Genomic DNA, 27,232 nt, shown 5'->3' with positions numbered 1-27,232 from the left:
GTATAAGGGCCTCTGATGTATAGTGGCATCTGTGATGTGATGGGGGGGATGTCATCTATGGGGGGGGGGATATGATGTGACGGGGGGACCTCTGGCATATATGGGGGATTCTGATCTGATGTGAAGGGGGACTCTGCTGTGATGGAGGGGGGGGACATCTGATGCTAAGGGGGACTTCTAATGTGAAGTTCATTTCAATAAGGGGGTTTTGTCAATCTTCCCAGGCCCAGTTTTCCCATTGATAAATAACATTTACTTTTTTTTGCATTTCAGACTGGAGTACCTTGAGATTTTGCATACTTAAAAGGGTGCCGTAACTGAAAAAAAGTTAAGAAATGTTGCTTTAAATCAGCGTTTCTCGATCGTTTTTCAATCATGGGAGCCCTTTGCGTCTTTTTGGTATGAAATCGGACCGCAAACGCTGAATGGGGACGCACCGGACTCCTGCTGTGAGCCGGAGCGTGCTGCAGTGTAAACCCAGCCTTAAAGTGTAAATTCACCTTCAGCAAGATTTTCCCCAAATCCCCCTATACAATTCCATATTCTCTGAATAGTACAGACCAGTGCTCCTCCTATTTTAAATGGTGCACATTCTATCACACACGCAGCTGTTGGGAGGCCTCTCCAAAAAAACTGCTGGCCCTTCAGGCTGGACATTACAATCATGCGCCCCCTAGAGGCCACTCTGAGCCATTCAAGCCGCACGCATGCAAAGTATGTGCACTTCTCTAACTGAGCTCAGCTCATATAGGAGATAGCCCACTGTTCACTTGTGTAGTTTGAACGTCTCGATGTTGCAAATGCTAAGCTCAGCTGAAACTGAGAGAGCACACTGTGCATGTGCACAGTTTGAATGGCCTGGAGCTGAAGGTGAGCTTGCACTTTTTTATTCCCTTAAATCAGCTTAAGGTATGGTACTTACTGTATATTGAATGAGGTGTTCCCTGTTCTGGTGGCTGATTTGCTCCATGAAATCATTAGCCATCACAGTGAACACGTGATCGGGTGTCAGTCTTACCAGCTCCTGAGAGTAAACGGCTTGGTCTCCATGCTGGGGGAACACGATTGCCAGAACAAACAAATGTGCAGTACCATGGAAGAAATCCACTTTAGTGATACTGTATATGTGGCATGGCACCATTGCCACAATACCCTGGTTGAGAAAGGCTGCTTTGGAACAGCAGTGGTTAAACTGCTATGGGGGGTGACCATGAACAGAAGGTGGTGTTGCCTTTTCAGAATGCCTCTGTGAGATCATTGCTGTGTCACCAGTACCTCCATGTGCACTGTGCCCCAACCCCAATCGTTCCATATTCACCAAATTTAGCTGACCTCTTATAGCTAATGCCAAAAGGGATCAAAAGAAAGCTTTCCACAGCTCTGCTGTGCGTGTCTAGGTGTCCTTAATCTCTCCTCTCTGGCACCCAGGGATCATCTGCCTGTAGTTATTATAACTGCCGCTGCCCGCCACTCTGAAGATGAAAGCCGATGCTATGTATGGACTCAGAGAGCCGAGAGAACCGCTCGTCCCTACTCGTACGAATTTCGTACGATGCCTCCTGATGATGTCTAATTGAGAGACGAAACCCGTACGAGTAGGGGTGAGTGGTTCTCTCGGCTCTATACACAGATAGCATCGGCTTTCATCTTCAGAGTGGCGGGCAGCGGCAGTTTTAATAACTACAGGCAGATGATCCATGGGTTCCAGAGAGGCACTTAACAATAAACAGCATTAAGGACACCTAGACACGCACAGCAGAGTTGTGGAAAGCTTTCTTTTGATCCCTTTTGGCATAAGCTATATGAGGTCAACTAAATTTGGTGAGTATGGATCCATTGGGGTTGGGGCACAGTGCACTGACAGATCTGACAGAGGCATTCTGAAAAGGCAACATCACCTTCTGTTCACCATCGTTTTACAATTTGCCTTGTCTTTTGTCGGGTTAATCTTCTGCTTTACGTCACACCTTTCCCCATTTGTGGTCATCGATCCACTATGTTCTCAATTTCCTTTTCTTTGCCTTGTTCTCTTCCACAATCCTCCTCTCCAGTTGAGTTGCTTGTTGCAATATGGCCAAAAAATGTTGCATTTTCTGTTCCATATTCTTTCCCACAGATGTGGTTTGGTTTCATGGACTCTTTTGTAGCACCTTTTCAGTCATGACCATGTCCATCAAGCTGATTTTCAAGATCCTCTTGTAGCATCACAATTCAAAACGCCTGATATTACAAACATTGTGAGGGAAAATGTTACTGCTCCTGAGAATGGATCAGATTTGTACTAGTCTTTTATTTGTGCTTAGAGGGAGATAGTCCTTTATTAGCTATTGTCTCCAGAAGCTTTGTTTGACCTTGGCCATTCCAGCTATGACGTCAACTTCGTTCTTCAGGTTTTCATTGAACCATATACCGAGGTAATGGAAGTATTCCAATATTTCTTATTCTTCTTGTTCCATTGTATTCCATATTGCAAGGTATTTTTTTTTATCCATCATCAGTTTTGGGAGACTGAGGCCAGTTCACTTGGAGCTATGTAGACCCAAAGTTCCTAACACAAGCCTGAGTGGCTTTGATTTGGCATTTACTGACGACATCCATGCGATTGGTGGGCATGCATTTAACATTAGGAAGAAGGAGGCACAGAGAATGTGACAGTATTACTATCAGGAGGCTTCTCAGTGAGCTTGTAAATATGTATTGACTACACGGATAATAACGGTATCCTTTAGCACCAGAGGCGCCCGAGCGCCACCCCCTCTATCCACGGCCGCCACCCCCATGCTCTATCCACGGCCACTATTTTTACAGAACACCGCCACTCCCTATTCATGCGTCCAGCCCTTTTCAAGACGCATGAATTACAGCAGCGGCGTTTTTTTTGAAGCACCTGATTAGAGCCAGAGGCTCTAATAGGCTTCAAAATAGGGTGGGCTCTTGGCGCAGAGCATTGCGCCAGGAGTCCACCCAGGTGTTACAACAGCAAATTAATATTCGCTATTAAAACACTGATCCTCAATCCAGCCAATCAGAAGCAGGTCTGCGACCCATTTTCCGATTGGCCCAAAAGAGAAGAGTCCTAATCGGCTGCCGAGGAGGAGGGAGGAAAACGGAAGCTGCCACAATGCCCATGGAGAGCAGGGGAAGGGTAAGCCGTCGCTGGGAAGCCCCTGGCTGAAGCCCGGGAGAAGCGCTGCCCACCATAGATGGGGTAAGTGCACCAGACCCCCGGCCAACCGGGAGGGGGGGTGTTGCTGTTTTCCACCTCCTCCAAAAAAATGACCACCGACCGCCACTGTTTAGCAGACAATACATATCTAGGCTCGTGCCTGACCAATTAAAATCTCAAGGTGAGAGCATTTGCCTATCATGCAGACTCGTGCACACAGCTGAATGTTCATTATTGACCGCGTCTTCCATGTGGGTTTTAATACTTCAGTCAATGTGCGTCAGTTATCCTGACGTCAGCACTGTACAAAGGGAATAGGATTTTTGCCTTAACTGTGGTTTTCTGGATTTGAATTAAACATTGATGTCTCTGCATCATGCTCTGCTATGAGTAGTGAATGCTAATGAGAACCTACATTTTCCTATAGGAGATAGGAATAAAAAACATGACCTGGTCTCGGTGGCATGTGATGTGATGGGTTATATTACACTGTAGTGTGATTAGTACTGCAGAAGTCACGTCATGTGAAAGTTTGCTACCAAACTAGTTACTTGACATTGAAATCCAATATCCGGCGGTGCTGATCGATCTTTGGAAAATCTGACAGCAGGGTTGTACAGAAGTCGATCGGTACATCAACTTTTGTACAACCAGTCTGCCCATGCAGGGAACAGAATTCAGCTAGACCGGCTGAATTTCGATCCATGTATGGTCTGGCAAAGATTTACACAAATCTTGTCATGTGAGGACATACCTAAACCATCCAATCATTTTGTATCCAATCTGGCAGACGACCCTTTCCCTTTCACCAGTTAGTTGTTGGTAGGTTTAAAAGAGATTGTGCAATCTGATTTTAATGTGTGTGGTGAGCTTGAAATATGAACTTGCCTTGGTTTTTAGTAGGGTTGCGCCGATACCGAGTATTTGTACAAGTATCGGTACTCGTGCAAATTCACTGATACTTTCAGGCTCGGTTGGTTGAGCTGTCAGTGGGTCTCCCCTATTGATAGCTGAAGTGTCAAAAAAAAGCTGTCAAAAAAAAAAAAAAAAAAGCAGCCAAGAATGTCTATTAACATAACAAAACTAAAATTAAAAAAAAAAAAACATTGTTTCTTTTTGTATCTCTGTTTCATTATCTGCAGATCAAAGGGATGAACAAATGTTCCTCTATTTAACCCCTTATTAACCCTTAATTTACTCTAATCAGCCTTAATTACCTCCCTATTCTCCTCCCATTTAATTATTATTTTCTTGCTTTTTTAATTGTTTTGTTCATGTCTATTTTATAAACGATTAACTTAACTTTTTTTTTTTGTTTGCTTTGTTAGTGAATATTTTTACACATATATATTAACCTATATTTATACATTTCACATTGAAAAAGCGCAGCTCTCATTGCGGGAGAGCGTCATATGACGCCCTCGCTTTCCCGGACCACCAGGGGGCGCACGCGCCGCCGACGGCAATCCCGCGCGCGTCGTGTCACTGGGCACCTGCGATTGCCCGGTAACACAGCAGGACCGTGGATCTGTGAGTGTAAACATACAGATCCACGTCCTGTCAGGTGAGAGGAGACCAATGGTGTGTTCCCAGTACAGAGGAACACCGATCGGTCTCCTCCCCTTGTGAGTCCCCTCCCCCCTACAGTTAGAAACACTCCCTAGGAACATAATTAACCCCTCGATCACCCCCTAGTGTTAACCCCTTCCCTGCCAGTCACATTTATACAGTAATCAATGCATTTTTAATAGCACGGATCGCTGTATAAATGTGAATGGTCCCAAAATGTGTCAAAAGTGTCCGATATGTCCGCCGCAATATCACAGTCACGATTCAAATTGCAGATCGCAGCCATTACTAGTAAAAAAAAAAAAAAAATGCTATAAATCTATCCCCTATTTTTGTAGACGCTATAACTTTTGCACTTATTGCGATTTTTTTTTTTTTTTTTTTTTTTTTACCAAAATATGTAGAAGAATACGTATCGGGCTAAACTGAGGAAAAAATTAGTTTTAAAGAAAAAAAAATTGGATATTTATTATAGCAAAAAGTAAAAAATATTGTGTCTGTCTTTTTTTTTTTTTCAAACGTGTCACTCTTCTTTTGTTTATAGCGCAAAAAATAAAAACCGCAGAGGCGATCAAATACCACCACAAGAAAGCTCTATTTGTGGGGAAAAAATGATAATTTCATTTGGGTACAGCGTCGCATGACCACGCAATTGTCATTCAAAGTGTGACAGCGCTGAAAGCTGAAAAATGGCCTGGGCAGGAAGGGGGTGAAAATGCTCGGTATTGAGGTGGTTAAGGATGCATTATACCAAGAGGCTGAAAAGGGCGCTTAATAGCGCAAGAGTATAGTGGAATTTCCACGACAGTACCCTTGCTGACAGCTGAAGTGAAAACAAAACAGTTGCGGTAGGTATCGGTAATTGGTATCTGTGAGTACTAAAAAAAAAAGTATCGGTACTCGTATTCGTTGTAAAAAAAATGGTATCGGTGCGTCCCTAGTTTTTAGAGATCTCCCCTCATTACTTTTGCATGTTTTGATTGGGCAGAAGGCACAGGTGTAGCGTCCAGTCCCGCTCCCGGTGCTCCGTCAGAATCTGCAACCCGTCGGATTAGGTAATGGAAGCGACGTTCTGTCAGCTGAATGCTTACTGCGCATGCATAGCAGGATTGCTAATCTGACAGGGCAATCAGAAGACGGCAGCGGACATTTTACTACACCCAGCTACGACTTGAATTTCACAGTCATTTTAGCAATGAATAGATATAAATAAATATGGTATAGTGACATCTGTGATGCAATTTTTTTTTTTTTTTTAATGTTGCATTTTGAAAGAAGCTGGACGCCAGCAGTAGGTGGTGGAGGCCATAGCCAAACAGGAAGTGAGAGGAAACCCCTGCATATTAAAGCGGAGTTCCGCCAAATTTTTTTTTTTTTTTTTTTAGCCAGCCGCTACAAATACTGCAGATGCTGACTTTTAAAATATGGACACTTACCTGTCCAGGGAGCCCGCGATGTCCTCACCCGAAGCCGATCTGTCCCTCGGCTCTCGGGTGGAGGCGCCGCCATCTTCTGTAAGGGAATCGGGAAGTGAAACCTTGCGGCCTTACAGCCTGGTTCCCTACTGCGCATGCGCGAGTTGCGCTATGCGTCCTCACTGGTCCCTGCTGTCTTCTGGGACCTGTGTGTCTCCCAGAAGCAGGATCTGGGAAAGGTAGGGGGTTTTAGGGTGGGGGAGTCACAAAGTGGAGATGCACTTAGGGTTAAAGTTCATAGGTCAAAGGTCAGTTATGGTTGTGGTTATGGTTTCCACTTGAAGAACAAGGTTAGGACTCAGGGATTGGAATAGGGACCTCCTCCAAAGGTCAGCAGGCGGGTCCCCAGAGGTCAATGGTCAAGAGGCATGGCTGATCCCACCAAAGTGTTCCGCTTACCCCAACTAAGTCAGGGAATGAACACGTCACATGTCCTTCATGTCGCATGCGGAATCCTTTAGGCCCCGTTCACACTTGTGCATGTTGTAGTTTGTAGCTTGACCCTCAAACGCTTAACAAGCAAAAACTTATTTTATAAATGTCCTTGTAATGTCCTTATAAAAAAAACAAAAAAAAACGCAATAATCGTATATATTGATTGGTTTGCGCAAAAGTTTATAGCGTCTACAAAATAGGGGATAGATTAATGGCATTTTTATTATTATTATTATTTTTTTTAATAGTAATGGCGGTGATCTGCGAGATTGCGGCGGACAGATTGGACACTTTTGACGCTTTTTTGGGACCACTGACATTTATACAGCAATCAGAGCTAAAAATAGCCATTGATTACTGAATAAATGTCACTGGCAGGGAAGGGGTTAACACTAGGGGGCGATCAAGGGGTTACCTTTGTTCCCTAGATGTGGCTGACTAGAGGAGGAGACGGATCGTTGTTCCTACTTAGTAGGAACACACGATCTGTCTCTCCTCTCCCCTGACAGAACCGGGATTTGTGTGTTTACATTCTAAAGGATATGGAACGAAATGTGTTGGGTCATTGATGGCCAGAAAGAACTTTCTGACCAATGATTTTTTTTCAGAATGTCCATATATTGAAGCAAAATTCTACTGGTCCATGGGGCCAAGCTTAAGTTGTAACCCCCTCTTCCGTAAATCCCATCCCTGCCCTCAGCGCTGTCTAATTTGTGGTTTAGATGTAGTACAATGTGTAGAGTGCCTTGCAAAAGTATTCACCCCCCTTGGCATTTTTCGTGTTTTGTTGCCTCACAACCTGGAATTAACAAGGATTGTTTTGAGGATTTGCATCATTTAATTTACAGAACATGACAACAACTTTGAAGATGTTTGTTTTTGTTAGTTTTTTTTTTTTATTGTGAAGCAAACAACAAATAGGACAAAATTAACAGAAAAAGTCAATGTGCATAACTATTCACCCCCCTAAAGTCAATACTTTGTAGAGCCACCTTTTGCGGCTATCACAGCTCCAAGTCGCTTTGGATAAGTCCCTTCAAGTTGGATGGTTTGCGCTTGTGAACTGCAATCTTTAATTCTGACCACAGATTTTCTATTGGATTGAGGTCTGGGCTTTGACTAGGCCATTCCAACACATTTCCATGTTTCCCCTTAAACCACTCAAGTGTTGCTTTAGCAGTGTGTTTGGGGTCATTGTCCTGCTGGAAGGTGAACCTCCGTCCTAGCCTCAAATCACACAGAGAGTGGTACAGGTTTTGCTCAAGAATATCCCTGTATTTAGCACCATCCATCTTAACCTCATCTCTGACCAGTTTCCCAGTCCCGAATGCTGAAAAACATCCCCACGGCATGATGTTGCCACCACCATGTTTCACAGTGGGGATGGTGTTCTTTGGGTGATGTGATGTGTTGGGTTTGCGCCAGACATAGCGTTTTCTTTGATGGCCAAAAAGTTCAATTTTAGTCTCATCAGACCAGAGCACCTTCCTCCATACATTTTGGGAGTCTCCCACATGCCTTTTCGCAAACTCAAAACGTGCCATTTTGTTTTTTAGCTGAAAGTAATGGCTTTCTTCTGGCCACTCTGCCATAAAGCCCAACTCTATGGAGAAGTACTGCTTATTGTCGTCATATGTACCGATACTTCAGTCTCTGCTGTGGAACTCTACAGCTCCACCAGGGTTACCTTAGGTCTCTGGTGTCCTTTTATGAAACTGCGGTAAAATACCGCTTTTCAGTTCTCAGGCATTCTCAGAGGAGATCGCTCTCCTCTGATTGCCTGTTTATGAAAGTGTGTAGATCGCTTCTCATTTTGAGTTGAGGAGTGATCTACAAACGCCGGGAACTCCCGAGAATGGCTCCTCTCACTGTAATCTCGTGTGATATAGCGGGATTACAGTATGAGGAACCAGAAAATACAAAAGTTTAACACAAATCAGCACACATTATTCCCCAACATATTAATAAAATAATAAAGTTAAATTCCCCCTACACAATATACATTAACCTAATTATAAAAAAACATTGTTTTTATCAATATTTATAGACCATACATGTCCCTATTTAAATGTGAATGGTGTATAGTAAATGAATGTAATGCACATATGTAATGCAGCTATACACCATTCATATAAATGCAAAATACATTTATAATCATTAAAAAAATAATTTTAATAAAGTATACAAGTATAAATATTTATTAATAAATTAAAATAAAATATATTTCATTATAGATAAACATAAAAATTGATAAACTGGTGCAATGCGAGAACACTGCGAATCCACTGCGGGTTCCCGCATCGCACCGACTCGCATGTCAGTTCACACTGCCATATGCGAATCGCTGGGGAGTGTCAATACATTGTTAACGACACCCCCAGATCAGCTTGCATATCGCACTGCGAACTGACAGTTCGGACATGAATCGGATCGCATATGTGTGAACACACATGCGATCTGATTCTGGTCCGAACAGAAAAAAGGGTCCTGTGCGTGTTTGCACCAAATGCGGTGCGATATCAGCCATACTATCTGTACAGCTGATATCGCACCGCACAGACATCGCATGTAATGTGAATGCCAGTGTGCTGCGAATAACATGCGATGCCTGTGCGATGTCCGGCATCGCACAAGTGTGAACCGGGCCTAAAAGTTAACAACACCCCCAAATCAGTTCGCATATCGCAGTGCGATCTGCAAACTCGGACAGTAATCGAATCGCATGGGTGTGAACACCCATGCAATCCGATTCTGCTGTGGACCAAAAAAAGGGTCCTGTAAGAGTTTGGTCCGAGGGCAATGCAAATTTAGCAATACTATCTGTATGACTGAAATCGCATCGCACAGAGATCGGATGTGATTTTGCACTGCAGTGCGGTGCGAATCACATCCGATCTCGGACAACGCAGCAGTGGGAAATGGCCCTAAATCATATTGCATTTGCACCAAAATGGTACAGGACCCTTTATTTGGTCCGCACTGGAATCGGATCGCATGGGTGTGAACACCCATGCGATCCAATTCCTGCACCATTACATAGTTCGCACTGCGATCTGTGAAATGATCTGGGGGTGTCATTAACTTTACATTGACACCCGCAGTGGTGCGCAGATGTCAATGTAGGTGCGATGTGAAAACCCGCACAGGAATCACGCTGGTTCACGCATCGCACAAGTGTGAACCCAGCCAGAGACGTGAACATCTAAAAAAAAAATATATATATGTGTGTGTGTGTGTGTGTGTGTGTGTGTGTGTGTGTGTATATATATATATATATATATATATATATATATATATATATATATATATATACACACACACACACTATAAATTCCTATCCTGCTGGTTTTGGGGTGTGTAATGGTGGGGAAGGTGTGCTCTGACTGTTTGGTGAAAGAAAGAAGTCAAAAGACTTCTTGCTTTCTCCAGAATATCAGCCATTTTCAGGCTTCTCACTCTGATTCTCCACTTCTGAAATGGTGAATCAGAAAGTGAGAATTCTGTCACAGATCGCCAGTGAGGTGCTGAGATCGCACCTTCATAAACTGGCCGTTTCTGTGAAGTCAGTTACAAATTCTCGCTGTGCTGAGATAATCAGCGGAGAACATGTTCTCCGCTGATTATCTCAGTTTCATAAACTGGTAATGAGCTGAGATCAGTGGTGAGACTGGGGATCGCCGCTGATCTCAGTTTCATAAAAGGACACCTCTGTGCTGCCTCTCTGATTAATGCCCTCCTTGCCCGGTCCGTGAGTTTTGGTGTGCGGCCGTCTCCTGGCAGGTTTGCTGTTGTGCCATGTTCTTTCCATTTGGCTACAATAGATTTTGATGGAGCTCCTATCGATCATCAAATATTTGGATATTTTTTTTTTATAACCTAACCCTGACTTGTACTTCTCAACAACATGGTCCCTTACTTGTTTGGAGAGTTCCTTGGTCTTCATGGCAGTGATTGGTTAGTGGTGCCTCTTGCTTAGGTGTTGCAGCCTCTGGGGCCTTTCAGAAAGGTGTGTCTATGTAATGATAGATTATGTGACACTTAGATTGCACACAGGTGGACATCACTTCACTAATTATGTGACTTCTGAAGGTAATTGGTTGCACCAGAGCTTTTTATGGGCTTCATAACAAAGGGGGTGAATACATACGCACATGGCAATTATCAGTTTTTGTATTTCTGAAAAATAGTTTTATGTATTTATTTTTCTAATTTTACTTCACCAACTTAGACTATTGTGTTCTGATCCATCACATATAATTCAGATTAAAAAAAACATTGCACTAAAGGCTGTAATGTAACAAAATAGGTAAAAAGCCAAGGGGGGTGAATACTTTTGCAAGGCACTGTATATAGGACGTGTATAGAACAGGCAGAGAGAACGGTATGTTCTCCATGGTTATCCGACAGAAATCTCTCCCTGTTACATTATGAACCAGGATCTGCCGCTGTTTCAGACGGATGTGTCTATGGAGGAGCTGGCTCCAGTCCGCGCTGTCTACGGTTTTCTCTGTTTTTTTTTTCCCTCTATGCCCTGGAGTCCTCGCACACAAAGGCAGCCTGTCAGGACTAATTTCATTTCCTGCCTAGTTGTAGTTCTATTGAACGCATGAATGGAAGAGAAGCTCTAAGGCAGTGTTTCTCAACTCCAGACCTCAAGGCGCCCCAACAGGTCATGTTTTCAGTCTTGCCTTTATTTTGCACAGGTGATTTGATCAGCTTCACTGCCTTAGTAATTACCACTGCCGTTTTCTTCTGAGAGAAATCCTGAAAACATGACCTGGCCTTGAGGACTGGAGTTGAGAAACACTGCTCTAAGGCATTGTTGGCAACCTGCAAGCATCTCGAGACCTCACCTGTGTTCCCAACTCCTCCAAAGGATCAAAGATTACAATGTATAAAGTAAAATGTATACTGCAGTATATACCAGGGCTCTACCGAAAGTAATGCAGAACTGTGTCATTTAATTGTCACATGTTGGTAACTCTTCTATAGTTTACTTCTTTTTTTTTTTTTTTTTTTGCTTATTCAATATTTGTATTGAAATTGGAGAAATAAGTACAGTGAAACCTTGGATTGTGAGCATACTTCATTCCAGAAACATGCTTGGTAATCCTAAGCACTTGTATATCAAAGCAAATTTCCCCATAAGAAATAATGGAAACACCAGATGATTCGTTCTACAACCATTTATTCATAGGTCTTTCAGTTTAAAGTCTCGTAGCTCCCAACTGTCCCTGATTTGGAGCAATGTCCCTCTTTTCCCCTAATTTGCCCCTCATTTTGGTCTGATATAGTTGTATATAAAATGCACTTTTTATCTTTCAAAAAGTGTTTCCCAGTGCTAAACATTTCATCCAAATTATAAATTGCTGCATTTGTAAATTTTAAAAGCCAGTATAAAGGAATAGTAGTGGTAAAAAAAAGTCCCTTGTGGATTTAATTAGCCTTTTTTTTGGTTAATTCTCCTTTAAGGGGGTGTGGCAGGGGGTGTGTCCTATGCCTACATACATTTGCTAGTAGGTGTCCCTCATTCCCATCTCAAAATGTTGGGAGGTATGTAGTCCATATAAAAAGATTATAGCAATGTGATAGGTTGTGTAACCATAAAATGTCCATCCACAAATGGAAGCCTCCACAAGGGGATTAGAAGCAAAATCCAGCAGGAGCTCCAGAGTATAAAAGAGAAGAGAGGCGCCTCTAAGTGTAGTAATATGGTAACGTTTAATGAAGGTACAACATTTAGCAACTCACATGGTTGACGATTAAAAGATGCACATCTAAATATGCCACATAGACCATCCTCTGCACCACCGGCTCTCACCGCTGTTAGTCTGCAATCGTGATCAGGAAGACTTCCCTGCAGTAGAGCGATCTGAAAGCGAGGCTTGAATCGTTTGTGGAGTGCAGCATGGAAGGGATGACATCGATGATGGTGAGGAGGATGGTCTATGTCAGGGCCGTTTTTTAGGCAGGGCAAAAGGGGCAGCTGCCCTGGGCCCTGTAATTGTTGTGGGGCCCAAAGCAGCTGCCTCATACTTGCCAACTATCCAGGTTTTAATTCCCTAGTCCCTTGAGGTTTTAGTCCTGTGCTGTGTCCCAATATCTCAGTGTGAAGTGCTGCTACTAATGCTGCCCAGCTCTGCCCTATTGTTGTGTACAGATGACTCACCTGCAGACCCTGTGTTTACATGTAAATTACCGGCATTCATATGTAAATAGCGGCGGCCGGCGGCATTGATATGTATGTCCTGCCCCCCTGAGGTCATATCCACAGTAATCTCTAGCAACCAATCAACAAGCAGAAATCATGTGCTGTAACCTCTAGCAACTAATCAGTAACATGTAATGTGTGCTGTAACCTCTAGCAACCAGTCAGTAAGCGGTAATGATATGCTGTAACCTCTGGCAACCAATCGTAATAGCTGCCTAATCTGATTCAGTAAACTGATTTTGAGTCTAGCTGCTATTTATTGTATGTCTCAGAGCATGTGGAGAGCGAAAGTGCATTGGGGGGTCCAAGAAAAGTTTGCCCAGGGTCCAATCAATATTAAACACAGCCCTGGTCTATGTGGACAGCTTTACCCCAGATGCCTGCATACTTAGATGTGTCTGTTGTAATGATCAACCATGTGAGTTGCTAAATGTTGTACCTTCATTAAATGTAACCATATTGCTACACTTGGAGGCGTCTCTCTTCTCTTTTATACTCAGTTGTGACATGACGCTACTTGTATATCAAGTCAAATTTATTAAAATATTTTGCTTGTCTTGCAAAATACTCTCAAACCAAGGTTTTACTGTATATTATTTATTCACTACACTGCTCTAACACTTCAGTAGGACGGCCGCTCTGTGCTGGATCATGTACTACGCAGGGCCGTTTTTAAGGCAGGGCAAAAGGGGCAGCTGCCCTGGGCCTTGTCATTGTTGGGGGGCCCAAAGCAGCTGCCTCATACTTGCCAACTATCCTGGTTTAAATTCCCTCGTCCCTTGAGGTTTTAGTCCTGTGCTGTGTCCCAATATCTCAGTGTGAAGTGCTGCTACTAATGCTGCCCAGCTCTGCCCTATTGTTGTGTACAGATGACTCACCTGCAGACCCTGTGTTTACATGTAAATTACCGGCATTCATATGTAAATAGCGGCAGCCAGCAGCATTGATATGTATATCATGCCCCCCTGAGGTCATATCCACAGTAATCTCTAGCAACCAATCAACAAGCAGAAATCATGTGCTGTAACCTCTAGCAACTAATCAGTGAGCCGTAATGTGTGCTGTAACCTCTAGCAACCAGTCAGTGAGCGGTAATGATACACTGTAACCTCCTGGCAACCAATAGTAATAGCTGCCTGATCTGATTCAGTAAACTGATTTTGAGTCTAGCTGCTATTTATTGTATGTCTCAGAGCAAATGGAGAGCGAAACTGCATGGGGGGGGAGCCCAAGAAAAGTTTTGCCCAGGATCCAATCAATATTAAAGACAGCCCTGGTCTATGTGGACAGCTTTATCCCGGATGCCTGCATACCTAGATGTGCCTCTTTTAATCATCAACCATGTGAGTTGCTAAATGTTGCACCTTCATTAAATGTAACCATATTGCTACACTTGGAGGCGCCTCTCTTCTCTTTTATACTCAGTTGTGACGTGACACTACTTGTATCTCAAGATATCGCTCAAGATATCAAGTCAAAGTTTATTAAAATATTTTGCTTGTCTTGCAAAACACTCTCAACCAAGGTTTTACTGTATATTAATTATTCACTTTACAACCGTATACTGCTCTAATACTTCAGTAGGATGGCCGCTCTGCGCTGGATCACGTACCTAGTACGTGATCCACGTGCTGGGGTATGGAGTGCGCTCGCACGCTCCTGCCACCCTGGCTCACGCTGCAGCCAATCGCAGCACAGCCAATCAGCGGGTGGTAACCACCGATTGGTCGCCGGCACCCGACGATCGTCTCCGGTAATTACCAAAGAGAGGCCTGTGTATGTAAACAAATACAGGGCTCTCGCCTGACAGCAGAAATGTTTTGTTTTTTTCTCCCTGCAAAGCACATTGCTTAGTAAAAACAGCACACAGTAACACATGTTGGGCACACATTTAACCCTTTGATCACCCCTGTTTTAAAGGATATGTAAAGGTTTGGGTTTTAAAAATAAATAAATAACAAACATCTCATACTTACCTCCTCTGTTAAGTTGCTTTTGCACAGAGTGGCCCCGATCCTGCTCTTCTGGGGTCCCTCAACAGTGCTCCTGGCTCCTCCTCTTTTCTAGAGCCCCATTGGAGAACCACTCCCCCTCGGGGGCACTCGGGCACGAGCGCTCCTATGTCCTGCTGCTGTGTCCATTGACAGACAGCAGGGCTCGGCCCCGCCCCCTCGCTCCTGCGTCATTGGATTTTATTGACAACAGCGGGAGCCAATGGCTGCGCTAATATGTTGGGCCCTTTTGGAATCCCCTTTTGATGCATTGACACCATTGGGAATTTGCTGCAGGTGTTGGCCTCCCTCACCCTCTGAGGGTGTCCTCAGCTGGAGGTGGGGGAGTGGTCGGCACCTGCAGCCTATTAGTGGAGTCCAGGAAGCCCTATAAATAACTTTAGGCTGCATGTGGATCAAGACAGGATCCCATACATCCCTGAACCTACAGTCATCCCACACAAATGGCTCCATGTAAGTCAGGGCTGTGTTTTGGCCTAGGCCTAGGGCGGCACTTTACAATTCAATCATTGTACCTGCTGTCCTGGGGGTTTCCCTCGTGCTCCTCTCTCTCCTCCTGACGTCACAGCTAGATCCCGCCCCAGGGCCGAGGAGAAGATTCACTGCAGGAAAGCAGTGCAGGGGAGGGTAGGCGGAGCTTAAGGCTCCACCTGTCACCTGCTGCTTATGTGGACGCGAGTGACACATGCCGCCCCCCCGCATGAGATAAAGCCCCCCCCCACCCGTCTTGCTGATTCCCGGCTCCCGCTGCCACCTCCCGCACACTTGCAGCCCACGGCGGCCGGCTTTCTGTAGTGGCGCCACTGTGTATGGGCGTGCTTGGCAGAGGGTGGAGGCGTGTATCTCACGCCCCCCTACTCTTTGCCAAGCACGCCCATACACGCCCAGGCTAAAAAAAAAAAAGAAAGAAAAAATAAACAGTTTCATAGTTATCAAATTTTGCAAACGGGTAATTTTTCTCCTTCACTGATGTGCGCTGATGAGGCTGCACTGGTGGCCACTGATAGGCTGCACTGGTGGGTACTGATAGGTGGCACTGATAGGCACTGGTAGGTGACACTGATAGGTGGCAATGATGGGCACTGATAAGGTGGCACTGGTGGGCACTGATAAGGTGGCACTGGTGGGCACTGATAGGGCGGCACTGGTGGGCACTGATAGGGCGGCACTGGTGGGCACTGATAGGGCGGCACTGGTGGGCACTGATAGGGCGGCACTGGTGGGCACTGATAAGGCAGCACTGGTGGGCACTCATAAGGTGGCACTGATGATGGGTGGCACTGGTGGGCACTGATGGGTGGCACTGATGGGTGGCACTAATAGGCGGCACTGGTGGGCACTAATAAGGCAGCACTGATGGGTGGCACTGATGGTCACTGATTGGAAGCACTGATAGGCAGCACTGATATGCACTGGTAGGTGGCACTAGTGGGCACTGCTTAACAGCAGTGGGTGTCCGTGTGCGGGACTGATGTTGGTAATCAGCTTTTTTTTCAGCGTGAGGGGAAAAGCCGTTTAACAACCCCCCCCCCAAAAAAAAGGAGCACCTGCTGCCACTGTATACAGTGCTAGTACATTATGACTTAAAAAAAAATCGAGAATTTCCCCAAAGGGTTTTTTAAGCAGCAAGACATTAAGTAATGATGTAGGAATGGAGCAGATCAAAAATTCAAGAGAGATTCAAATATGCAAAAGGTTTATAATAAAATCTGATTCACGTTTAACAAACAACAACATATACATCACTCATGGCCAAAAGGCCCCCAGGAAAACATATATCCAGTTAAGTATACAAATTTAATATCCGCATGAATACCCCCAATGCATTTCGACCCAATCTGGTCTTCTTCAGGGGGATTTAGATTCTAGGGAAATATAACAAAATAAAATTAACTTTAAACTTTGGTCAATATACTAAGCATTGTTGCAACATTTTAAATAATGCAGAAAAAGTCTTGTCATATTTATGGAGGTATATTTACCATTAAGTAGATGATTAAATGAGGATGCATCACACAAACCAGGTTGTTAAAAATAGTCGAATTCAAAGATCCCAATGACCGCGCATGCCCCCTCCGCATCCTCCAGGCGGATCCACAGTCCATCGGACTTGCAAGGGGCCACACACTTGGAACAGGAGGAGACTTAAACCTCCATGGGGGCCCACTGATTTTTTTTTTTTTTTTTTTTTGGCGGTATACTACCGCAGTAAGAGGGGGATGGGGAGTTTTTAAGACTAGTTACCTTTAGTCTGGAATTCTATTTTACATTTTGTATATTTTGTGTAAATGTGATCTAGTGTTTGCCGAAACTATTTCCAAAGATGAAAGCGAAATGAATTGGCAGACATTCCATGGAGACAGAATGTCCTTCACACTGAAGACCTGAAACCTGAGTGTTTTCTGCAGTTTAGTGAAACGGAACATTCCAGTGTCTGTGAATAGATTGGACGTTCTCTGATTATAATCAATACAAAGGATCAGCCCCCGGAACTCACAATGCATTGTACCATAGAATAACAACTATAGGTGTGCCCTACATAGAAGAACATTCATCTCTAAAACATGTGTTTTACTATATACACTCACCGGACACTTTATTAGGTACACCTGTACAATTGCTTGGTAACACAATTTGCTAATCAGCCAATCACATGGCAGCAACTCAATGCATTTAGGCAACTAGACTTGGTGAAGACGACTTGCTGAAGTTCAAACCGAGCATCAGAATTGGGAAGAAAGGGGATTTAAGTGACTTTGCTGTTGTTGGTGCCAGACGGGCTGGTCTGAGTATTTAAAAAACTGCTGATCTACTGGAATTTTCACACACAACCATCTTTTGGGTTTACAGAGAAAGGTCCAAAAAAGAGAAAATATCCAGTGAGCGGCAGTTGTGTGGAGGAAAATGCCTTGTTGATGTCAGAGGAGAATGGGCAGACTGGTTCCAGATGATAGAAAGGCAACAATAACTCAACCACTGATTACATCCAAAGTATGCAGCAGTGGCGGCCCGTGCACTGTGGGTGCATGGGCGCCACCCCCCGATCCATGCGCCTGGCCTCTTTCAGGATGCCGGACGCATGGATTCCTATGGTGGGGGCGGGAGGGGCTGGTACTTTTTGAAGCACCTGATTAGAGCCAGAGGCTTCAAAATAGGGTGGACTCAGGGCGCAGAGGATGCTGCCAGAACCGCGAGCCCCGCGAGTGGGGGGGGTCGGTAGTCACAATGGCTGCATTTGACGGGCACAAGTGGCTGCATGTGATGGGCACAGTGTCTGCATTTGATGGGCAAAAGTGTCTGCGTTTGATGGGCACAAGTGTCTGCGTTTGATGGGCACAAGTGTCTGCGTTTGATGGGCACAAGTGTCTGCGTTTGATGGGCACAAGTGGCTGCTGTAAAAAACAGTTAAAAATAAAAAGTAAAATAAATTAAAAAAAAAAAAATTTTTAATGCGCCCCGTCCTGCCAAGCTCACGTTCAGAAGCGAACGCAAATGAAAACGGTGTTCAAACCACACATGTGAGATATCGCCGCGATCGGTAGAGTGACAGCAATAATTCTAGCCCTAGACCCCCTCTGTAACTCAAAACATGCAACCTGTAGAATTTCTTTAAACATCGCCTATGGAGATTTTTAAGGGTAAAAGTTTGTCGCCATTCCACGAGCGGGCGCAATTTTGAAGCGTGACATGTTGGGTATCAATTTACTCGGCGTAACATTATCTTTCACAATATAAAAAAAAAATTGGGCTAACTTTACTGTTGTCTTATTTTTTAATGCAAAAAAGTGTATTTTCTCCAAAAAAAAAGTGCGCTTGTAAGACCGCTGCGCAAATACGGTGTGACAGAAAGCATTGCAACGACCGCCATTTTATTCTCTAGGGTATTAGAAAAAATATATATCTAATGTTTGGGGGTTCTAAGCAATTTTCTAGCAAACAAATGTTTTTAAACTTTTTTAAACACCAAATCTCAGAAAGAGGCTCAGTCCTTAAGTGGTTAACCTACTTTCCATGCGTTTTTGATGCAGAAAAAAACGCACTGGACTGCATGTTGTGTGAACTGACCCTTGGAATTCTGTGTATTAGTAGCACAGGGGGTTGGGCAAAAGTGGACTAGGACCTGGCCTTCAGAATGGTCAGAAACAAACCTTTGTAGGATCTTCACGTTTGGAAAGCTAGATTGTGCCCCACTCACTACTTCCATCAGTACGGGTGGAATCACTTTTGCCAGCAAAACGTACATTAAGAGATCAATTAAAAATGATTTTAAAAAATTGCAGAGCTATTTGTCCTGTGAAAACTGTGTGTACACTTATTTTGTGTAAAATCAAGTTACTTGATTACTCCAGGTCGGATGTTTTTTATTCAAAAGAATACCGTGAATCGGGAATACACCGCATTATGGCCTCTAAATGGGGTTGATGATCATAGGAAGTGAATACTTATTTATTCTCCAGGTTTGGTGTTCTTCCTTCAAAAGAATAGCAGGAATCGGGAAAATACCACATTCTGGCCAGTAGATGGAGCTGATAATCATAGCAAATGAATACTTATTTACACTCCAGGTCTGGTGTTCTTCCTTCAAAAGAATAGCGTGAATCGGGACAGTACCACATTATGGCCACTAGATGGAGCTGATGATCGTAGGAAATTAAGACTTGATCCTTAGCTCCATCTAGTGGCCAAAACGCAGTATTCATACGATTTTTAAAAACCGAATAACATCCGACCTGCAGAGAAAACAGCCTAGTAATTTTTCGATGTTGCACAAAACGAACGCTTTTGCAGTTTTGCAAGACGATTAGCCCTGTAAATGTTTTATAAATACACCTCTTGAGTATTACCTTCGGCTGCTTGTGTGTTGAAAAGGTTGCTGATCTGTAAGCAGTTGGTCTTTAGTAGTTATTCATTATTAGTTCCTTTTAATGGCTTTCCTAACCCTGAATTTTCTTTTAGTGCTGCGCACCGAGCAAGAGTTCCACCTCGCTGCAAAAACCAACAACGTAGAGAAGATGCAGCTGCTGATTGGAAGAGGGGTGAACGTCAGAGCGAAGAACAGTGTAGGTACAGTATCCCTTCTATGCTAGTACCACACTATAGTAGCAAGGTCTGATGTTTGGGATGTGTCCAGCAGGGCCGGGACAAGGGGTGGGCAGGAGGGACGGCTGCCCTAGGCACTGTGGGGGGGGGGGCGCCATGAAGAGATTGGGGGAGGGGATTTGTGTTGGGATGGGGACTTTTGGGAGTTTGCTAAGAGTGGTGATTTGGGGGGGGTTTATGTTGGGATGGGGGAAGAGGATTTTTGCTAGGAGGGGCGAATTTGTGCTTAAAGATTTGCTATAGTAGAGGGGTGAATTGTTCTAGGAGGGGAATTTTTTTATTTGGGGGAGGGGGGGATTTGGGTTAGTAGGGATGATTTGTGCTAGGACGGAAAATTTGAGGGGGGGAATTGGGGGGGATTTGGAGTGGGGGAAGAGGATGTGTACTTAAGCTAGGAGGGGTGATCTTATTTTTTATTTTTTGGAGGGGGGGGGCGGCATTTGTGTTGGGAGAATTTGGGGGATGAGGGGGCAAAAGATTTATGCTGGGGGGGGCATGAGGAGATTGGGGGGAGGGGATTTGTGTTGGGATGGGGACTTTTGGGAGTGTGCTAAGAGTGGTGATTTGGGGGGGGGGGGAGGAATTTTGCTAGGAGGGGGGGATTTGTGCTAAAAGAGTTGCTATGGTAGATGGGTGAATTGTTCTAGGAAGGGATTTTTTTTTATTGGGGGGGGGGGAGTTGGGGGATTTGGGTTAGTATGGATGATTGGGGGGTATTTGTGCTAGGACGGGAAATTTGAGTGGGGGGATTGGTCTTGGGAAGGGGATTTGGAGTGGGGGAAGAGGATGTGTACTTAAGCTAGGAGGGGTGATTTTATTTTTTATTTTTTGGAGGGGGGGGGGGTTGGGAGAATTTGTGTGATGAGGGGGCAAAAGATTTATGCTAGGAGAGGGGATTTCAGCAGGGGGTCAGATTTGTACTGGGTGGAGGGGGATTTATGCTTGGGGGGGGGGGTAACCATGCAGGTTAGTGCTCAATTTATTTTTTTTTGGGGGGGGGGGGTTTGTTGACACATAATGCTCTTGGGGGGGGCGCAGTTTGGTATGTTTCTGGGCTCTAGATGACCTTGTCCCGGCACTGGTGGTAGGGGATAGTAGCAGTTAACATGAGTCTTGCGTAATCTAATGTACGGCCATTTCTCTAATGTGAATTGCTTTCAAGGACAGTTAAAGTAGAATTCAAACCTATACCTAACTAGCCTTAAAATTGCCCCCCCCCCCAACACCTATACTAACTAACCTGTGTATGAAAGATCTAAAGCTCCGGTCATGTGACTTACTGCGTCAGCAAGCGTCAGCTGCAGGGGAGAGGAGTGAATGCCAACAACGGATGGGCCCTTGAAGCCCTATGGGTGACGTCAACGCTCCCAGAATTCCCAGCCTTTGTTGAGCACGCTCTCCTCTCCTCTGCAGTTAGCATTGGCTGACACAGGAGATCACATGACCGGACTGGAGCGTGCTGAGAATAAGTAAGGATAATACATCTTTCTTACACAGATTAGTTAGCTTCGGCATCAACCTGTGTAAGAAAGAGGAGGGAGCGCCAACAACGGATGGGTGACGTCACCTCTCCTAGAGTTCCCAGCCCTTGTTGAGCTCTTCTCTCCCCTGCAGCTGCCACTGGCTGACACAGGAAATCACGTGACCTGAGCGGGCTGAGAATAGGTAGGCATTATTATTATTACTATTATTATTATACAGGATTTATATAGCGCCAACAGTTTGCACAGCACTTTACAACATGAGGGCAGACATTACAGTTACAATACAATTTAATACAGGGGGGAATCATTTGGGCTCTGCTCGTCAGAGCTTACAATCTAGAAGGGGGGGTCAAGTGATACAAAAGGTAATAACTGTGGGGGGTGAGCTGATGGAGAAAATAAAAGTACAGTTGTTAGGTGTGGGCAGAATAAGCTTCTCTGAAGAGGAGGGTTTTCAGGGATCGTCTAAAAGCTAATAGAGTAGGAGATAGACAGATCGGGGTAGGGAGTTCCATTGGATGGGAGAGGCTCTGGAAAAGTCCTGGAGGCGACATGGGAGGAGGTGATGAGGGAGCTAGAGAGCAGGAGGTCTTGGGAGGAATGAAGGGAATGATTTGGTTGCTATTTTGAGACTAGGCTAGTGATGTAGCTGGGGACAGAGTTGTGGGTGGCTTTGTAAGTTTTTAGTATTTTGAATTTAATTTGTTTGGTGAGTGGAAGCCAATGGAGAGATTGGCAGAGAGGAGTACCAGACACAGAGCGATTGTACCCAAGTTTGGTGCCTTTCCACGAGCGGGCGCAATTTTTAAGCGTGACATGTTAGGTATCTATTTACTCAGCGTAACAACTTTCACATCACACAAAAAATTGGGCTAACTTTACTGGTTTTTGTTTGTTTTTTTTTGTTTTTTAATGCATGAAACAGTTTTTTTTTTTTTTTTTTAAAAACAAAATGCATTTGAAAAATACAGTGCGAGATAAAAAGTTGCAGCGATGTATATAATGTTTGGGGGTTCTGTGTAATTTTCTAGCAAGTGGTAAGCAGTAAAGAGGTAATGCAACTCCTCTTCACCGCCTGTCAGTGGCGGCTGGTGCTCCAAAATTATTTTTTTGGGGGGGGGCGCAAAAAAAAATTTGAAAAAAAAAAAAACATCAAGCGCTGCCGCTGTGCCCATCAAGCGCTGCCGCTGTACCCATCAAGCGCTGCCGCTGTGCCCATCAAGCGCTGCCGCTGTGCCCATCAAGCGCTGCCGCTGTACCCATCAAGCGCTGCCGCTGTGCCCATCAAGCGCTGCCAGTGTGCCCATTAAATGCTGCCAGTGTGCCCATTAAATGCTGCCAGTGTGCCCTTGAATTGCAATGCATGAATCTATCTATTGGTGATAGAGGGGGTGGCTGGAGAGAGGGGGCGCCCTTATGGACACACCGCCACTGCCGCCTGTCGTATGCTCCCCTGAAGAGTCATCCAAACGCTGATCAACCATCAGGTGCCAAATCACATGTGAACAAGCCCCTTTGGACTTAGCCTTTGACAGGTACACAGAGTCGATTTCGTCTTCAGGTGATCAATCTTCAGTTTGTCACTTTGTTGCGTGCAAAAGAAAATGGTAAAACTGCTTGGAAATACCAACAGCCACGTGTATGGAAGGGTAGGGTAGGGCAGATTCACCTTGCACACAACAAACACACAACAAACACACAGAGATGTGAGCAAACATTTGAGAAATGTCCGGCTGCGTCAGGATCATATCAGTAGTAACGATGTCTTTGCCCCGGGCTCCTCCTGACCGGACAGACACTGGATCACCGTCTCCTTCTTCTTCCTTTACTTGTGTTTCAGGTAGACAGGACAGCCTTACACTGGGCGGCTGGAGCGGGGCAAGAACAAGCACTCAGACTGCTGCTGGAACATGACGTGCCCGTGGACGAGGACGACTCTGTATGTGTCAGGTGACCCCCCCCCACCCGGGCACACAATTGCCCTTCACACTCACTACATATCATTTCCACAAAGCGATGGTTCTTCCAGTACTTTATTTTTTTTAACCAAAGACATGTAGCAGAATACATTTTTTAGCCTAAATTTATTAGGACATTTGATTTTATTGGATATGTTTTTCTAACACAAAGTAGAAAATGTTGTTTTTTTTCATTTTTCACAACAAAAAAAAATATATACAGTTTATATAATAAAAACACTAATTTTTCTTATGCTATTCCCTCAAGTTTAAAGCGGTTGTAAACCGCGGATGTTGTATAGAAAAAAAAAAAAAAGACCTGCAAGGAAATGGCATAATGTGCTAGTATGCATGGCATACTAGCACATTATGAAATACTCACCTTGGAACGAAGCCCTCCAGCGCTGTACTGTCACCGCTGAGATGGGTTTGCACGCTCCGGCTATGTGATTGGCCAGAGCTGCAATGATGTCAATCCCGCGCATTCTACATTTCACCCACTTTTTTAAATTAAAATAACTGACTTTTTATTGTGTTTTAGCAGATTAGAATAACCTGTAGACAGGCCTTTTTGTTTTTCGCAGAGGATAGGTGCAGGAACCCACCCTCCCCAATCAACTCACCGCCCCCAACCCTATTCCCTTTGCCAATCCCACCATTGCTTGGGAAAGAGAAGTAAAGTGTTGCCAAACAATGGGTGTAGTCAAGGCTCACCTTCTCCCCTCCGTTCACAGCTCACCACCCCATCCACAGGTCACCTTCAGTCATCTCGTCCACAGCTCACCACCGCATCCACAGGTCATAGTTACATAGTTACATAGTAGGTGAGGTTGAAAAAAGACACAAGTCCATCAAGTCCAACCTATGTGTGTGATTATGTGTCAGTATTGCATTGTATATCCCTGTATGTTGTGGTCATTCAGGTGCTTATCTAATAGTTTCTTGAAGCTATCAATGCTCCCCGCTGAGACCACCGCCTGTGGAAGGGAATTCCACATCCTTGCCGCTCTTACAGTAAAGAACCCTCTACGTAGTTTAAGATTAAACCTCTTTTCTTCTAATTTTAATGAGTGGCCACGAGTCTTGGTAAACTCTCTTCTGCGAAAAAGTTTTATCCCTATTGAGGGGTCACCAGTCCGGTATTTGTAAATTGAAATCATATCCCCTCTCAAGCGTCTCCTCTCCAGAGAGAATAAGTTCAGTGCTCGCAACCTTTCCTCATAACTAAGATCCTCCAGACCCTTTATTAGCTTTGTTGCCCTTCTTTGAACTCGCTCCATTTCCAGTACATCCTTCCTGAGGACTGGTGCCCAGAACTGGACCGCATACTCTAGGTGCGGCCGGACCAGAGTCTTGTAGAGCGGGAGAATTATCGTTTTATCTCTGGAGTTGATCCCCCTTTTAATGCATGCCAATATTCTGTTTGCTTTGTTAGCAGCAGCTTGGCATTGCCTGCCATTGCTGAGCCTATCATCCACTAGGACCCCCAGGTCCTTTTCCATCCTAGATTCCCCCAGAGGTTCTCCCCCCAGCGTATAGAATGCATTCATATTTTTGCCACCCAAATGCATTATTTTACATTTTTCTACATTGAACCTCATTTGCCATGTAGTCGCCCACCCCATTAATTTGTTCAGGTCTTTTTGCAAGGTTTCCACGTCCTGCGGAGAAGTTATTGCCCTGCTTAGCTTAGTATCGTCTGCAAATACAGAGATTGAACTGTTTATCCCATCCTCCAGATCGTTTATGAACAAATTAAATAGGATTGGTCCCAGCACAGAACCCTGGGGCACCCCACTACCCACCCCTGACCATTCTGAGTACTCCCCATTTATCACCACCCTCTGAACTCGCCCTTGTAGCCAGTTTTCAACCCATGTACTCACCCTATGGTCCATGCCAACAGACCTTATTTTGTACAGTAAACGTTTATGGGGAACTGTGTCAAATGCTTTTGCAAAATCCAGATACACCACGTCTACAGGCCTTCCTTTATCTAGATGGCAACTCACCTCCTCATAGAAGGTTAATAGATTGGTTTGGCAAGAACGATTCTTCATGAATCCATGCTGATTACTGCTAATGATATCGTACGTATTACTAAAATCCTGTATATAGTCCCTTATCATCCCCTCCAAGAGTTTACATACTATCGATGTTAGGCTAACTGGTCTGTAATTCCCAGGGATGTATTTTGGGCCCTTTTTAAATATAGGTGCTACATTGGCTTTTCTCCAATCAGCTGGTACCATTCCAGTCAGTAGACTATCTGTAAAAATTAGGAACAACGGTCTGGCAATCACTTGACTGAGTTCCCTAAGTACCCTCGGATGCAAGCCATCTGGTCCCGGTGATTTATTAATGTTAAGTTTCTCAAGTCTAATTTTAATTCCGTCCTCTGTTAACCATGTAGGTGCTTCCTGTGTTGTGTCATGAGGATAAACACTGCAGTTTTGGTTACTGAAGCCCCCCGATTCACTCGTGAAGACTGAGGAGAAGAATAAATTCAATACCTTCGCCATCTCCCCATCCTTTGTAACCAGATGTCCTTCCTCATTCTTTATGGGGCCAATATGGTCTGTCCTCCCTTTTTTACTGTTTACATACTTAAAGAATTTCTTGGGATTTTTTTTGCTCTCCTCCGCTATGTGTCTTTCGTGTTCTATCTTAGCTGTCCTAATTGCACGCTTACATTTCTTATTGCATTCTTTATAAAGTCTGAATGCTGAGGATGATCCCTCAACCTTGTATTTTTTGAAGGCCTTCTCCTTTGCTTTTATATGCATTTTTACATTGGAGTTAAGCCATCCAGGACTTTTGTTCGCTCTTTTAAATTTATTACGTCCACAGCTCACCCTCTCCCCCAGTCCACAGCTCACCTCCCCATCCACAGGTCACCTTTAGTCCTTTCATCCACAGTTCATCCTCTCCCCCCTGTCCACAGTTCATCCTCTCCCCCCTGTCCACAGTTCATCCTCTCCCCCCTGTCCACAGCTCACCCTCTCCCCCCGTCCACAGCTCACCCTCTCCCCCCCGTCCACAGCTCACCCTCTCCCCCCCGTCCACAGCTCACCCTCTCCCCCCCGTCCACAGCTCACCCTCTCCCCCCCGTCCACAGCTCACCTCCCCATCCACAGGTCACCTTAAGTCCTTTCATCCACAGTTCATCCTCTCCCCTCTGTCCACAGTTCATCCTCTCCCCCCTGTCCACAGTTCATCCTCTCCCCCCTGTCCACAGTTCATCCTCTCCCCCCTGTCCATAGTTCATCCTCTCCCCCCTGTCCACAGTTCAGCCTCTCCCCCCCTGTCCACAGTTCACCCCCCCCCCGGCCACAGGTTACCTTCAGTCCTCTCATCCACAGTTCACCCTCTCCACCTTGTATATTGCTCACCTCTCCCCCTCTGTCCACAACTCCCCCCCCCTCCATCCACAGCTCACATTCCTTCCACACCCCCCCCCCACGTTCCACATTTCACCTTAGCACGCCCCCCATCTACAACTTCCCTTTTAACCTCAGTCAACATGTCACCTCTGCACACACCCCCATCCACATCTTACACCCACAGGCCACAATCGCCTCTGCGCCCCCATTTACAGCTAATCTCTCCCCCCTCCACCTTTTACTTTTGCCCCCTTATCTACAGCTCGCTCTCAACCTCTGCAAACCCCCATCTCTCACCTATGCATTCCGAGCTCCCCCCAGAGCTCTCTTTTAACGCCGTACAAATCACCCTGCCCAAAGCTCTCACTTTGCATAATCTATAAGCCCCCCAACTCTGACCTCTGCAGAACATCCACAACTTCAGTCTCTACTCTCTCTG

At 44.9% G+C, this 27,232-nt stretch overlaps 1 protein-coding gene across 3 annotated transcripts in view; it reads left to right on the top strand.

Annotated features, from left to right (window-relative positions):
• ANKDD1A (ankyrin repeat and death domain containing 1A) overlaps positions 1–27,232 on the top strand; it is a 114,156-nt gene that overhangs the window by 10,104 nt on the left and 76,820 nt on the right. Inside the window, exons 2-3 of one of the 3 annotated variants that reach the window (XM_073618348.1) lie at positions 19,825–19,932; positions 23,297–23,391. In XM_073618348.1, the coding sequence (XP_073474449.1) occupies positions 19,825–19,932; positions 23,297–23,391 (203 nt within the window). Of the gene's footprint in view, positions 1–19,824; positions 19,933–23,292; positions 23,392–27,232 lie in introns of those variants that run through there. The other 2 variants (XM_073618350.1, XM_073618349.1) reach the window with 2 other exon arrangements.

This window comes from Aquarana catesbeiana, linkage group LG03, assembly GCF_042186555.1.
Source record: "Aquarana catesbeiana isolate 2022-GZ linkage group LG03, ASM4218655v1, whole genome shotgun sequence".
Lineage (NCBI taxonomy): Eukaryota > Metazoa > Chordata > Amphibia > Anura > Ranidae > Aquarana > Aquarana catesbeiana.
This window is presented reverse-complemented; position numbering and strand designations above follow the sequence as displayed.